The sequence below is a fragment of the Nicotiana tabacum genome, chromosome 15 (genome assembly GCF_000715075.1).
Source record: "Nicotiana tabacum cultivar K326 chromosome 15, ASM71507v2, whole genome shotgun sequence".
NCBI classification, from domain to species: Eukaryota; Viridiplantae; Streptophyta; class Magnoliopsida; order Solanales; family Solanaceae; genus Nicotiana; species Nicotiana tabacum.
In genome coordinates, this window is record NC_134094.1 from 45688866 (window position 1) to 45705581 (window position 16716).

The following is a 16716-nucleotide window of genomic DNA, read 5'->3' on the forward strand; positions in this document are numbered from 1 at the left end:
CAGTAACTCTGAGGATATAGCAGTGATTAAAAATGTGAATCATACAAATGTTGAACATGAAACAAGAAAACTGATCTAACGGAAGATGAGAATGCCTTACTACAGCAAGTTCTTGCTGAAGCTGCTGCACCATATGGTATTGTAAGGTTCTGTAGTGAACCTGGTGCTAGGATTTATTCCATTTATGGTCAAAGGGAACTTCTACATGCCTTTTGTTACTGGGATAAGGTTAGTTGGAGTTATGATGGTGTTTGTTTGGCTTCTGAACTGGAAGTCTTCAGCCACGAGCTTATATTAACTCCATCTTTTATAGTTCAATCACCGCTACCTTATTTGTTCATTGATGCTTTGCATAATGTTTATTGTGATTGTGGCACACGAATCGCACCTGATGAAACTGTTGTTCTTGGAGCTGCAGCAGCAACTGGTGTCTGGTGTAATTGTTAGAGATGTTAGTGATATTGTTCTTTTGGATGTGACACCATTATTGCTTGGCGTGGGAACACTTGGTGGTTTTATTCCCAATACTCAAGAGAACCAGGAGGGTCCTAATTCGCGCAAAACAGCTATCATTGACATGAATATTGCTGCATCTGAATTCCATGGAAAGGACAAAATTTGTAATCTAAACTTCAAGAAAAAGATTGTTGAACAATAGAGGGAATCCTTGATGGTGGATTACAATCTCATGACTTCCTTGTCCTTAGATCAGATCTTGCTACAACAAGTATGTATGAGGAAAATGTGGCAGAATTAATGTTCTGGCCATCGGAGGTTCTAAGTTCTACCTGGAAGGTGAATTCTCTTATAGTAGATGCCTGCTCACCTATATGGGTGAAGGCGGATGCTACAGATTGTATGTGTGAAGCTGTTGGGCATTCTTTTGTCATGAACCCTCCGAAGATCTTTGAAGTAATCTCTTGGTGGCAAAGGGGTGTACCTTGGAGGACCCTTTTCCCAGCTGCTGCAGTAACTGTGGTGCTCAAATCTTTCATTCGATTTTGTCAGAGCAAGAAATATGATGTATTTGGTCAAAGGAGGTATGATAATGATTGATGTGAATTTAGGAGCCCAATTACAGCAGTATAGATGCAGTGACAGTATTATCAATTGAAATCAATAAGTTATTTTATCTTTTATTTTCCTTTTCATTTCCTGGTTTGAGCTCCTTTCAATCCTAAATTCTCTCTGCTTGTATGGAAGTCTTGCTGGAGCAGTTTCAAGTTCAAGAACCTTGAGGACAAGGTTCTTGAAGAGTGGAACAAAGACCAATATTGCTTTGCATTCTGCAGCCAAATATATCAGTGGTCACAATGATATCATTACTAGTTGTGTCCGTGCAAATAATAAGGCTTCCCATATAGTTGAGCCAGTATTTGGGTTTGGGTGGTCCGATAATGAGCTCAAGTTGGAAATTCAGTTTCCTAATATAATGAAGAATTTCCTTAGAATTGCTCTCATGATAGTGGAAAAGAAGAATACTCTACTACCAGGTGATATTGTTGTTATATTGGGCATCTCGGGTGCTAAGTTAACACAGAATTATTGTGAGTTGGTTGTCACTTCTTTGAAGATCTATAATGCATGTCTCAATCATGGCTTTACTAGTGTCAAGGCTAGTAATTTTGGTATTCCACTCTGTCTTATAATAGCCAGAGAAACTGCTATTTTTCGAGTCGCAAAGAATGATCTGCTTATATTTCTTCAGCCTAAACCGCTTTATCATTTGACCATGTCTTTTGTTTCAAGTGTGCCAGCATTGTTGTTGTTAAGATTCTTGATTCAAGTTCACCTGAAGAAAGAAAGAAAGTCCTTAGTGAAGTACATCGAAAGGGAGGACAATTTGAAGTTGGGTGTATTACGGGAGCTTATGGCTAATGGTGTGGTTACTTTGTGCTCATGCTTTGCCCAAGAATGTGTTTCGGGTATTGAGAATGACATCAAATATGGTAGAACTACTGTTATGGATGAATTTGTTTACTCAACGATACGAAACCAGTTGGTGAGAAAATCTTCCTGAAAAGCTTCTTGAGCAGATTTAGAGAACAAGCACGCTCCAACATTCTTGTTGTTGCAATTTACCAACTCTTTGTAATAGAAGTTCAAATGTTAGCTCATGGAATCGACAGAAAGAAGTCTGAGCAGCAGATTGATCTACTTGGAATGTTCTTTTGTAACAATACTAAAGGTGGAGTGAACATTAAAAAATTTTGTGATCAGAAAGATGGACATTTTTATACACTTAGTCTTGTGCATATATTGGTGATTGTTGACAAAGTAGTTTGTTTGTGTGTATTGATTGGTGCTTTGAAGGCAAGAGTTCTCTTTAAGCTTGGCCTTGTTGCTACTGAATTGCTTATAGCAGAAGCTGGCAGAGAATGGGAGCAATATGTGGGACTTAAACAAGCTATTCCTCTCACTGTTAAAATTAGTTCCAAGTCAAGAGGAAAACAGGACTATCAAGCTAAGAATTCTTTGTCTCCAGTTGTCGGTCCTACTTAGTTACAAAGATCACTGGATGTTTGTTAAGGTTCCGAAGAAAAAGATCAAACCAACTGATTTCATGGTTTCAGAAGTGCCTAATGCTTGTACAGGGCTGGCAGTCATTGATCTGGGAAGATGCAAACACTCTGAGAGTGTGTCCTTCCATCTCCCCTTTCTTGAGGACAAGGAAGTTCTTAAGGGGACAGCCATGTGATACGATATAAAATGGAAGAGGTCGGCGCTATAGGTGGAGGTTGTACAATGGGCTTGCAAGGTTGCACAGTGAAGTTAGTGAGAGGGGTTGGCTGATTAGTTAACAAGTTTTGCTTCTTGCATTTAAGTCCATTTAGCTAGTATACGTTATTATTTAATTAACCCTTGTATGTTTTATTTATTTCTTTTAAGTCCTAGGTCTTTTGCTCATGTCTTGAGTTATATGTACTGAGCAGTAGCTCATTTTGAAGGCATGAATGAAATCTGTTATTTTACTTTCCTTAGCTTAGTTTATTCTTAGCTTTAGTTTCTTCTTAAATACTCACATTGCAACACCATGAGTGACTTGTTATGATAAATTTGATGAGTATAGTGAAGCCAGGCATTATTTACTGCATGTTTCACATCAACTTGGCAGAATTTAAAGATTCAGCTTCCCATCCCCATCCCTTTGGATGATGTAACATAGTCACTCCTTACCTAATCATGGAATCAGAAGACCCAGATAAGCAGAACCTACAAAAATAGAGGATAAGGCCATCATATTAAAGAACCCAACACATCATGTTTACAAAATACAGCAAGCATTACCACTCAATCTTCATATGCAACAAGTGAACAGTCAACAAGTGTGTGAACTCAAAACCAAGAAGAAACAGCTAACAACCCATACAAGACAAAATAAATATATTACTTTCTAAGGACTTGGGTGAAAACCGAAAATAAATTTCTCTTTAGCGAAAGACAAAGTAAAGGAAGAAGAAATAAAACCTGTGTTTCTACTTTTGCTGGAGAAAGCAGAATAATTTGGCACATGCATCAAAAACAATTTGTCTTTCTCAGGGAAACAGGGGCGGCCCAACGGTAAAGCCACTAAAGCAAAGGCTTTAGGCCCCAAATTTTGAGGGCCCCAAATTTTTCTTTTGTTTTTCTACTCGTATTTGTATTGAGACCCCGACTAATCTAGATTTGTACCGCGTAATACCTAGTAAAAGAGATAACACGTTTTAACAGGATTTTTTTTAACCACAGGACTCGAACCCAATATATTTAATTAAGGTAAGTTGGATCAAATACATCTCACAACAATCTTTAGAGGCAGAGTCTAAATATATTGGGTATGTTAAAATAAAAAATAAAATATTTTATAAAAATTCAAGATAACTTTTAATTTAGTAGTGATGTAACCGTTTGAGCAAAAAATACAGAAAGAGAATCACTCCCCCTAAACCCTTGTCGCAAATATAAAACTTTTCATTATTTAAATTTTCCGAGTGACATCATTAGTGAGGTATCTATATGAATTTGGTTTTATTATCTAAGATCAACAATATCTTAGGAGAGACTAAATTATTTATAAAAGAAACTATTAACAACTGATGTTAGGTCAAAATTTTATACTTTTAGCACATTACTCGCCCTATATTTTGTTGGTTTAAGTGAGTTATTATGCGATAATTGCGCTAAATTATGTTGTTCTATGTGTAGGAACATCGGAATGAATCATCGATGTTATGATAAATTTTTTTTCCTTCTGAAAGGCCCCAAATTAAAAATTGGCTTTAGGCCACCAATCTTCTTGGGCCGCCCCTGCAGGGAAACATAGTACTTATGGAGAAAGCACAAAGCAGAATAATTTGGCACATGCATCAAAAACAATTTGTCTTTCTCAGGGAAACATAGTACTTATATAAAGTTTCCAACTAAAAGAAGAATAAAATACATCCATAGCCCAACTAGTTGATTGTTCGTCAAATTTGAATGTATGAAGGGGAAGAAGAATATATAGTTGCATAACTGTGGGCTACTACCTGCAAGGTCTTGAGCTGGAAGACAAAGGCAGCAGAAAGGCACTGAGCCACAGTTTATTGTAGAGAAAACAACAATGGAACAGTCGAAAAGGCCAAAGAGGCGCGCATGTAACTTAACCAGCTTTCTAACATGGGATGGTTACTTCTTTTTAACTGAATTTTTTTTTTGTCATTTCGTGCCCTTTGTGTTTTCTATGTGGTGTCGTTAAGTTACTTGGATTAGTGACTCTTGCTGTTACTTTTAGCTCTGTTAATCTAAATATAATTATTCCACAAATAGTTTCTATTCTAGATCCAAGCATGGACGTTGTGAGAAATAAATAATATAGAGAATGCATAGCTTGATTATTCCCTCAAGTTATTCAGTATTCAAATAGTGATGTAGTATGTACCTATTCTTAAGTATGAAGGAATATCAAAGATGCACAAGTACAGAAAAAATAATTTCTCTAACTGATTCCAACATATAAACTCCCCCCATTCCGATTTATATGAACCTATTTGGCTGGGCACGGAGTTCAAGAAAGAAATGAAAGACTTCTAAAACTTGTGGTCCTAAAGAAGCTATAACATTTGTGTAGCTATAATTCTTTTGAAAGTTGTGGTATTAAACATATCAGAGTGTTTCTATGGCTATAAAAGCTTTTCATTGATAGTTTGATTTAAATTATTCCCAAATTTAGAAAGAGCTCATTTTTTTTTTTGGAATGGAGTAAAAGGAAATAGGTTCACATAAATTGGAAGAAGGAGTACTATATATTTATAATTCTCCTATAAACCTCCCCTCCAAGGTGGTGCATACAAGCGGATGTGTCAAGCTTCTCTAAAATAGAAAGAAAATCCAATGTTTCAAAAGTACAAGAAAAATAATCTCCTTAACAGATTCCTACTGATTCTAATTGATATGCAATCTATTTACAGCATATCACAATTGTTGTCAGGAGTATCGTTTCTTCTTTGAATTCTTCTCGGAATGTGAAAATGTTTTGAAACTAAACATATTCATATTCCAAAAAGAATTTAAAGACGAGCACAAGCTTTGTGCTGAAATTTATTAATATACTGATACATGTTACCTTCTCAAAAAAAGAACAAAAAAAAATTTAAAGAAGAATAACTTTTGAATATATAACACTCTAGTTTTTATTGCTCATTGACATTCAACCATGAGAACAGTATAGATGCTGACTCCATAACCCCCTTGCAAATCCATTTATCTCCGGCAACTTACGTAGTCTAAAATCAACCATGCAAGTCCTTAACATGCAACAGTAAAGTACCTTCTCATCATATAGCATGCTGCCTCTCATGGGTCAAAGTCTTATATAACATGAGTACAGCACTTCACATCTACCCAATACACTTGAATTAGTTACAAGTTTATCAAACTCCTGCGAGGACATACTTAACTTTCCCCTACCTTTCCCAGAACTTTTTCTCTACCATGTTCCTGATGTTTTTGAGGTTCTACTTTGCAAAAACAGCCACTTCAAAGTTATCTATATCAGTATGTTACTCTAGACTAAAATCTATCACATCTTGTCGGGCACCCTTTTTTTCCTACAGGCCAGCCGTCATGTCACTGACGAATATGAGTTTGTATTTGTATTAGAAATTGTAAACTTCACAATAGAAGAAATGGAACTCCCACATAAATCCCAATATTAAGATGTAGCCTCTAAGCCGAAGATGGTATTCTTGTTGAGAACTATATTCAGTTATTTACATCATCACAGCTAACAGTGAAATTTTATAACTTAACAAGGAAATGACCAAGGAAATTTTTATTGCACATATTAATCATCACTGTGAGATTCTATTTTCTGGACACTGACTTGACTGAACCATTTGTATGGAGAAAAAAAAAAGGAGGCAACTCCATTAGTAAGGGAGTTGAAAAGAAGATAAGTTGTTTGATGTTATTAACCTATTTGAAGGACATGAGAGAAAAAGTATGCATGCAACTTTGACAAAACCAAACCCGAGGAAAACAACCCAAGCACATAAATCGGGCACCCTCATAAGTTGGAGGAAATGAACATCATCTGCTCCACTTTATATTGTTGAGTGTCAAGTAACATGCACAGTGATATTTGGCTAAACCTATGTATCCAATCCATCTTCTACCATGCTTACAAAAATATATCAACTTCAGATAATAGCTGGAAGCCAAACGCTTTTAGATAAATAAAAGAGTAGCACTGTGAGCCTAAAAACCAGTCAAAGTATCTTCATAGCATCAACTTTTCCAACATACCTGCCAGTAGAATCAAGAAGTAGTGCCCTAATATTATCTGTATGACCTTTAAGCTTCATGTTCTTCGAACCGGTTCTTGGATCCCAGACACGAACAACCTTGAAGAAACTCAGAAAGTTGCTATTCAGACAGCTGCTTTGTTAACTGAGGAACTGTACATTTTGAAAGATTAAAAAACTAACCTAACTACCAGAATATACCTTCTCAGTTCCACCAGAAACAAGAAGGGATCCGCTCTCATTCATTGCCAATGCATATACTGACTCCTTACGGCCTTTTGCAGACACAGGAATATATCCTTGAGACTGGGTGTGCAAGGAAATGGTGTTGCTCGATTTATGGATGCCTGTAATGGGTAATGAACTTCCTGAACCACTGACACCATTTGAATAATCTTCCTCAGTTGCATCACTTGACTTAGATGTTGGGGCAAGTGCGCCTTCAATGTCCCATATGAAAACCTCACCACCAAGCCCAGCAGATGTAACAACATTGCTCTATCATTAATGATAAGGACACAAAGGCAAAAAGTAGAGTTAATTAAGCCCGCATACAGCCTGAATATTCAAGCCATAGTTCCAATTGAGGTTAACTATCCACTGCAATTTCTATAATGCCACATTTTTTGTATAAAATTTTACATTTTTGTCAGCTGAAGCAAGGCAAGTGACATAATCAGAGTGCCGACGAAGTGTCCTGATACAAGATCCCTCAGATAAGCCATTCCATACCTGATATCCAACAGAAATTTCCAAAAAAATAAGCACCTTAATGAAAAGGTATACAAATGTGTATCAAAAACTGTAGCAAATAGGGATATTATATTCAGAAATGACTGTAAATACCTTGACAGTGGTGTCTGAGGAGCATGAAACCAATGTGTTATTGCCCGTAAGAACAGCATCATTTACCTGCAGAATTTATGAATCAAAAAACAACTGCCAAATCAGCATAAGTAACAAAATAACAACCTATACGCAACCAAATATTAGCATCAGAAAGACAGGTCAATAGCACATCCAGGCATATCCAAGGGGACAAGAGGTTTTCATCTAACAAACTGAATTCCACACCAAGATTGGCCACTGCATAGAGTGCTTGAAAATAATATTTGGTGGCCAATTATTTGAGAAAGAGGAAAAATAAAAAATGAAAAAGAATGAAAGCAACTATCTGGTGCAGCGTGGTCAAAGTCAACTGATTTATATGTACCATATGATGGATACGATTTTATCCAGTAGATGTCATTAAACTGCTGCTAGTGCTGCAGGAGTCAAATAGCTAGTACAACACAAGAACTAGCGAGGAAAACGAATTTGGACTGTACCCAATAAACATGGGACTCAAATGTAGCACAACAGGCGGCACCATCTTCAGCCAATGCCCATCTCTTTAATGTGCCATCTCTGCTCCCAGTAAATAGGTAGTCACACCCACCAGGTAAGGATGACTTCAATAGAGTCAAACAAGTTACACCTGCATAATGCTGAGAAAGAAATGCAATAAAACAGTGGTTAGCAACCATTCGGCAGAGTATAAAAAACTGAATGACCAAAGAGAACTTGCTTATGATCACAAGAACCACAAGGAAAAAAAAAAACAGTATGAGGCTTATTGAAATAACTGATAAAAAGATGCAAATTTCATATTTGCCAGAAATAATAAGAAATGATGAACTAGCCAGAAATGCTCGTGGAAAGGTGAACAATCTTCAAGATAACAGGCTGGCCGACATAATTTATATTACTGATAAACTACATCTTCGGTAAAGTAAAAGTACCTCTTCACCAACAGAAGCTCCAAATGTGAAACATGGCATACGAACTTTTTTTTTTGGTTCATTTTGTTTTGAAATTCTGGGTGGTAAAAAGAACTGAATCAGAGGGAAAATACTGTGGCAATAGAAGAATGTTGCTGCAACCTATGACCTAACTTGCTTGATTAAGTGAACTTTGATTGCTTGTAGTCGTCTAAGTTGCTCCGACACGGCAGTTTAGGTGCCGCATCCGTGTCGACATGACACTAGTATGGGTGTGGGTATGGGATCCGCACCGAATTTGGTCAAACAATTTTGGGTACTTTGACCACGACGGAAGGAAAAATTCGAGACGAGATACAATTTGATTCTCGAAATCAGAACCAAAACTAGGGTAAATTTGAAGAAAATCGCATATCTTATCTAAGAGATTCTACTTATCTACAAGTTGAGAATAAAAAAGTAATCCACACTTTACAAGCTATACGTAAGTATCCACAAAATTTCTCATAATTTAGAGATATATTTATTTTTTATTTTTTATTTTAATTATTTTTAGCCGGATCCCCGCACCCGTATCCGTACTAAGATTCGTATCCCCGAATCTTAGAATTTACATTTCGAAGGATCCGCACCACTTGTGTCCGAGCAACTTAGATTTTCGAAACCTCCCCTCAAGTTTGGCTTGTAACATTAACCTCCCTTGTGGTTTACAATATTACTCTTACCTCCCTTATTTTAATTTCTTTATAACAATTTTTTTATTGTTAATTTTCAAAAAATTGTGACATGACTAACCATTTCTAATATACTCATTTGTATAGTTAAATTTGCAAACATTTTTCGGGAAAATGATTCCTCTAAAATAACAACAATGGCGGGGAACATTGACTATGAATCCCTCAATGTTTTGATGCTTTCCAACCTTCAAAATCATAAGGTCCATTCACGACTTTTGAAAAATATTTTGATTAAGCACCACATTGTTCTCATACAGCAAAGGATCTACCGGAGAAACCAATTCCCGAATATTTGAGGCTGTTGTTAGAGGAGTTCAAGGACGTTATGCCCAAAGAGCTGCCCCCGGAGTTGCCACACTATACGAGATAGTCAGCACAACATTGATCTCATACCGGGGCAAATTTACCAAACCAACCACACTACCGAATGAGTCCTAAGGAGAATTAGATTTTAAGAAGCCAAGTTGAAGAGTTAGTAAAGAAAGGGTATATACGAGAGAGCATGAGCCCTTGTGCAGTACCAGCCTTACTTACACTGAAGAAAGAAGGAAGTTGGAGAATGTGCGTAGACAGTATGGCAATTAAGAAGATCACTGCAGGGTATTAGTTTCCAATTCCTCGATTGGACGACATGGTCCAGTAAGATGGATCAGTGTTATTTTCAAAGATTGATCTACACAGAAGGTACCAACAGTTTAGGGTTCGACCAGGAGATGACAGGAAGACAGCTTTTAAGACGAGTGATGGATTGTATGAGTGGTTAGTCATGCCTTTTGGCTTAACTAATGCTCCAAGAACTTTTATGCGACTTAAAAACTAGGTCCTACAACCATTTATTGGAAAGTTTGTTGTAGTATACTTTGATGATATCCTAATTTACACTCGAACTCAGGAAGATCACATCTCACACCTAAGGGAGGTACTGGTGGTCTTACAGGAAAACAAGCTCTATATCAACCTTAAGAAGTGCAACTTTATGACCTCAAAGTTACTGTTCTTAGGATACATTACCAGTGCAGTTGAAATTCGAGTGGATGAAGAAAAGGTGTATGCTATTAAGAGTGGCCAGTCCCCAAAACAGTAAGTGAACTACGTAGTTTTCACGGGTTAGTGACCTTCCATAGTCGATTTATTCATCATTCCAGTAAGATCATGGCTTTGATTTATTCATCATTCCAGTAAGATCATGGCTCCCATTACTGATCTCTTGAAGAAAGGAAAGTGGAATGAAGATGCAGATAGAAGTTTTAATATTATCAAGGAGAAGCTGACTACCCCTTCAATTTTAGCTTTGCCGAGTTTTGACAAAGTTTTCGAAGTGAAGTGTGATACAAGTGGAGTAGGCATTGGAGCAGTGTTATCACAGGAAAAGCGACCAGTAGCTCTTTTCAGTGAGAAATTGAGTGATGCATGACAGAAGTGGTCTACTTAAGACAAGGAGTTTTATGCGGTTAGTCGTGCTCTAGAGCACTGGGAACATTATCTTATCGGTAAAGAGTTTGTTCTCTATACTGATTATTAGGCTTTAAAATACCTTGGCAGCTAGAAAATAATTAGTCAAGACGTGTGCCAAATGGCTCACTTTTCTAGAGAAGTTCCCTTATCGACTTTGACAAGTCAGGAGTATAACAGAGTTGCCGATGCTTTAAAGCCAACGAGTGGCATTGATGACAACGCTCAGGTTTGAGATCGTTGGCTTTGATTGTTTTAAAGATAATTACGAGAATGACGAGGATCTTGGAGGAATCTAGGAAAAATGCCAACTTAAGCGAGTTGTTGATGATTTCCACATTTATGAACGGTTCTGTATGAAAGGTAACAAGCTCTGCCTTCCTCGTACTTCCCTGCGTGAGAAGGTTATCAAAGATTTACATGGCAAAGGCTTAGCTAGAAACCTGGGAAGAGACAAAACAATTGTTGCAGTAGAAGAAAGATATTATTGCCCTCAATTGAAACGAGATATCCGTAAATTGGTGAAAAGATGTTATACATGTCTAACTGCAACGGGTCAAACTCAAAATACTAGCCTTTTCATTCCTTTGTCAGTCTCAGAGCATGTTTGGGAGGATTTAACCATGGACATTGTGCTTGGATTACTGCGGACGCAGCTGTGAGAATGCACGAGAGAAAAATCTATTTTTTTTTAACAATGATACAATGAACCCTACATATAAACATATTTTACTCTTACTACATATGGGACTAGGACATATTCTACTCCTACTACGTATGGGACTAGGACATATTCTACTTCTACTACATATAGGACAAAAACTATTTACACATAACTATCTAACACTCCCCCCTCAAGCCGGTGCATACAAATCATATATACCGAGTTTGTTACATATGTAACTAGTACGAGGACCAGTGAGGGACTCGGTGAAAAGATCTGCAAGCTGATCATTCGACATATAAGGCCACTAGACTCCCCTGAGCAACAAAACCAAGTGGTTGCTGATAAACAGAAGTTGACCGAAAGGTCGTCGGAAAAATTTGAAAATAGTGAGACTAAGCCGAATTCCACACTACAAAATAAGTTCTAAAACACCACCAGAAAACAAAACTTTTCTGGAAATCACTGCTCATGCCGGAAAAGTGCACTGTTCACGCCGGAAAAATAGAAGTTGTCAGAATTTGATGTAATTTATATGGGTAGGCTCGGGATCACTAGACGAGTAAGTTGTCCTGAAGAAGTTTTGTCAAAAAATGGCCAGAATAGCTCACACGACATATAGGACAAGGACTATTTACACACAACAACATTTGCTGGATGCCCTGAAAATTTCCAAGACTTTTCCATCCATCTAAGGAGCCACTCTATCCGGAAGAGGCAGTTAACTTGAGGACGGGTTCTTTTCCTGAGAAGGAGAGAATTGATGCAGAAAATCAGGTAGAGAATCAATTAAATCAAGAAGAGAACCATATCCAATGATTTAGAGAATTTCCAATTGAGATGCGGAGAGATTCCTTCTTGATTGATATTGCAATAATTTTGGTTGGAAGGATTTTTTGGATCTTATCTTTTATTGCATTTGATATCAAGAATGAGAAGATTCTAGTATTAGAAGTGGCCTATAAATAGCCTGTTAGAACCCATTGTAAATCATCCAGAAGCGAATAACAATTCTCTCTACTTAAAGTTCTCTCAGTAAACAGTAAACACTTGTTTCTTTTCTGTTCATGCTTCGCCGTGAGCACGCTTTCTCTGATAGACAATTCGTGAAATAGTCTTTCTATTCACCTAATTGTTTTCTTGTTTACTCATCCTACATCACTCTTAATATAAGAAGCTCTTAGGATATATCACAAATCAGAATTATGGTAAAATTAGAAAGAAATATAAAAGGAAAAAAAATACAAAAACCAGGAAAAATAAAAAATACTGAACTATACAAACCTCGGAATTATTGGCAATATTCTAAAGGAACTTTAGACAAAAGATGTTTGCGGAATTAATAAATATGAGTATCTTAGAAAAGGTGAATTAGTCATACCACAATTTTTTAAAATTAACAACAAATAGGCAAAAGAATTGTTACAAAAAATTTATAACAAGGTAGGTAAGTATAATATTGCAAAACTGTAAGGGAGGTTAGTTTGGCAAAGCCAAACCTGAAGTGAAGTCTCTAAAATTATCTCTTTTTTATCGATAAAAGATTATTTTAAAAGGCAAATTTTATTCTTTTAAAATCTCACACTTACCCTTATGTTGCTATGAAATATTTAACATGAAATAACATTTATAAAAACGTGGAGGCTACATAGCTACTCATCGAGGAAGCAAAACTGGAGCAAGTTTCAAATAGTATAGTTCGAAGTATACAGGGCAATTATTTTATGGAATGGAAAAACTTTGAATCCAAAGGTGCGGCCCTGGTGATGTCGGATAGCCGAAAAATGTACAATTACATTATGTCAGTCCGTTTCTCGCAAATTAAAATTCAGTGCTGATAATTGGGAACTGATGTTGCAGATCCAATAGTGTAGGCAATGAGTAAATGATCATGTCCATGGTGATAGTACGGGGCTTCAATTTGGAACAATCGCATGAATACACAAGCAGACACATCTATGGCGTCTTCAAGGCTCCCAGAGTTCATCAATGAAAACAAACCTTCTGATCTTTCCTTATCACAAACATAATTCACATTGATAAATAAAGCTATGCCTCCTATATAAATGGAATCTTAATTTTTTGAATAGGACAAACATTCTCAGATGATTGTACATATCACTAGGATAGGTATCGGATAAGAATAGTAGAGCAAGGTCCAAATCCGTTCGGGTTCAAAAGCACATAGCTACAGCATAACGGCTTTAAGGAGATAGTTAATCAACATACAAATTATTTGGTGCTGAAAATACCAAATAATAGGTTGATAGTAAAATTTGAACAATGAAGAATGATAGGAAGATGCAGAGTCAGAAAGTTATTGGAGAGGGGAAACCAACATTGTTAAGCTACTTGATGAATTGCGTGGATTGGAAAGGAGATGAGGGGTATTAAAGGAGGAGTTGCGAGGACGGGAGTTAAAAGCGTTGTTAGCAAGAGCATTGGAGGCACAAGAGTTGTGTTGGAGATACCGAAATAAAAAACAAGAATGAAATAGTTGAAGGGAAGGGATAACAGTACAAAATCTTTCACGGAAGGGCCAAAGTCCACAGAAGATATAATTGAAATTGCAAATTTCTAATCTATGGTTGGGAACTTGAAGGGAAAGTGTTAGTTTACAGCATGTATATAGTGTAGTATTGTCCTCTATTGGTAGAGGAGTAATATGTCCTTGTATAGTATAGCTATAAATAAGGACCTCTTGTATTGTATTGTTCATCTAATATCAATAACATATTTTCTCCCGTGCCTTCTCACATGGTATCAGAGCAATTGTGAGAGACTTATCGCTGTGCATAAATTCCAGCGATTCCGGGAAAGAGAAATCAGTACTTTTTTAAGGCTGTTTTATATCTGCTTCATTTCTGTCAGTGTTGTGCAAAATCCAACACTACCACAAGAGTCGTCACTGTCCGGCGACCAAACCCCAGTGAAAAGCTCCGGCAGCAGCCTCCTCCACGCGCCACCAGAAGCTCACGCGCGTAAGCTCACGCGCCGGCGCGTACGACCACATCCGGCCATTTTTTGAAAATCTTTCTTCAGAACAATTGGGTCGCCTGGTAATTCCGATCCTACCCCTACTGTTTTCATTTCATTCCGACAACTTTGAGTTTTTTTTCCGGCAGCTACAGTACTATTCCGACAGCTACAGTAGATTCCGGCAGCTACAGTATTTCAGTATTCTGTTTCTGTGTTTCCGTACACTGTTTCAGTGGATTACAGTTGATTCTTTCTCTTATTTGGTAATAATTTGCAACAATGTCTTTGGGATTTGATGCTTTTGGGTCTAGAAACATGAGTTCTGGAAGCTCTAGTGCTATTATTACCTCGGAACCTTTAATGGGAGGTTCAAACTACTTAGCTTGGGCTTCATCTGTCGAGTTATGGTGTAGAGGTCAAGGTGTTCAAGATCATCTAATCAAACAGTCTAGCGATGGAGATGAAAAGGCAATAGCACTTTGGGCAAAAATCGATGCTCAGTTATGTAGCATCTTGTGGCGATCTATTGATTCCAAGTTGATGCCCTTGTTTCGTCCATTCCAGACATGTTATTTGGTTTGGGCAAAGGCACGCACCTTATACACTAATGACATATCTCGCTTCTATGATGTGATATCGCGGATGACAAACTTAAAGAACCAGGAATTGGATATGTCTACTTACTTGGGTCAAGTACAGGCAGTTATGGAGGAATTTGAGAAGTTGATGCCAGTTTCTGCTAGTGTGGAAAAACAACAAGAGCAGCGACAGAAGATGTTTCTCGTTCTTACCCTCGCTGGACTTCCTAATGATCTTGATTCAGTACGCGACCAGATTTTGGCTAATCCGTCTGTCCCGACAGTTGATGAATTATTCTCTCGATTACTCCGCCTTGCTGCAGCACCAAGTCCACCAGTGATCTCATCACAGATACTTGATTCCTCTGTTCTTGCATCCCCAACAATGGATGTTCGGGCATCTCAAACTATGGAGCATAGACGAGGAGGAGGTCGTTTTGGAAGATCTAGACCCAAGTGTTCTTATTGTCACAAACTTGGACACACTCGTGAAATGTGCTATTCCTTACATGGTCGTCCACCAAAAAATGCTTACATTCCTCAGACCGAGACTCCAGGTAACCAAGGATTTTCTTTATCTAAAGAAGAATATAATGAGCTCCTTCAGTATCGAGCAAGTAAGCAGACATCTCCACAAGTAGCCTCAGTTGCTCAGACTGATACTTCTGTTATTGGTAATTCTTTTGCTTGTATTTCCCAGTCTAGCACTCTTGGCCCATGGGTCATGGACTCCGGCGCTTCTGATCACATCTCTGGTAATATATCACTTTTGTCAAATATTGTATATTCACAGTCTCTTCCCACTGTTACTTTAGCCAATGGATGTCAAACTAAGGCAAAAGGAGTTGGACAAGCTAATCCCTTGTCTTCTATCACCCTAGATTCCGTTCTTTATGTCCCTGGCTGTCCTTTTAGTCTTGCATCTGTTAGTCGTTTGACTCGTGCCCTCCATTGTGGTATATATTTTATTGACGATTCTTTTATTATGCAGGACCGCAGTACGGGACAGACAATTGGTACAGGACGTGAATCAGAAGGCCTTTACTACCTTAACTCACTCGGTCCTTCCACAACATGTCTAGTTACAGATCCTCCAGATCTAATCCACGGACGTTTAGGACATCCGAGTTTATCCAAACTTCAGAAGATGGTGCCTAGTTTATCTAGTTTGTCTACATTAGATTGTGAGTCGTGTCAACTTGGGAAACATACCCGAGCCTCCTTTTCGCGTAGTGTTGAGAGTCATGCAGAGTTTGTCTTCTCCTTAGTTCATTCTGATATATGGGGTCCTAGTAGAGTCAGTTCATCCTTGGGATTTCGTTATTTTGTCAGTTTCATTGATGATTATTCAAGATATACTTGGCTTTTCTTAATGAAAGATCGTTCTGAGTTATTTTCTATATTCTAGAGTTTCTGTGCTGAAATCAAAAACCAATTTGGTGTTTCTATTCGCATTTTTCGCAGTGATAATGCCTTAGAATATTTATCTTCTCAATTTCAGCAGTTTATGACTTCTCAAGAAATTATGCATCAGACATCTTGTCCTTATACCCCTCAGCAAAATGGGGTTGCTGAGAGAAAGAATAGGCACCTTATTGAGACAGCTCGCACACTTCTAATTGAATCTCGTGTTCCGTTGCGTTTTTTGGGGTGATGCAGTTCTCACAGCTTGTTATTTGATTAATCGGATGCCTTCATCTCCCATCAAGAATCAGATTCCGCATTCAGTATTGTTTCCCCAGTCACCCTTATACTCTCTTCCACCTCGTGTTTTTGGGAGCA

General features: G+C 37.6%; 1 protein-coding gene across 1 annotated transcript in view; it reads right to left on the minus strand.

Annotated features, from left to right (window-relative positions):
* Positions 1 to 16716, minus strand: part of LOC107776162 (uncharacterized) — a 59236-nt gene that overhangs the window by 24623 nt on the left and 17897 nt on the right. The window contains exons 3-8 of the mRNA XM_075230804.1: positions 8093 to 8251; positions 7611 to 7676; positions 7407 to 7496; positions 6966 to 7262; positions 6766 to 6863; positions 3178 to 3213 (exon numbers count right to left, since the gene is read on the minus strand). Coding sequence (XP_075086905.1) covers positions 3178 to 3213; positions 6766 to 6863; positions 6966 to 7262; positions 7407 to 7496; positions 7611 to 7676; positions 8093 to 8251 — 746 coding nt within the window. The remainder of the gene's footprint in view (positions 1 to 3177; positions 3214 to 6765; positions 6864 to 6965; positions 7263 to 7406; positions 7497 to 7610; positions 7677 to 8092; positions 8252 to 16716) is intronic.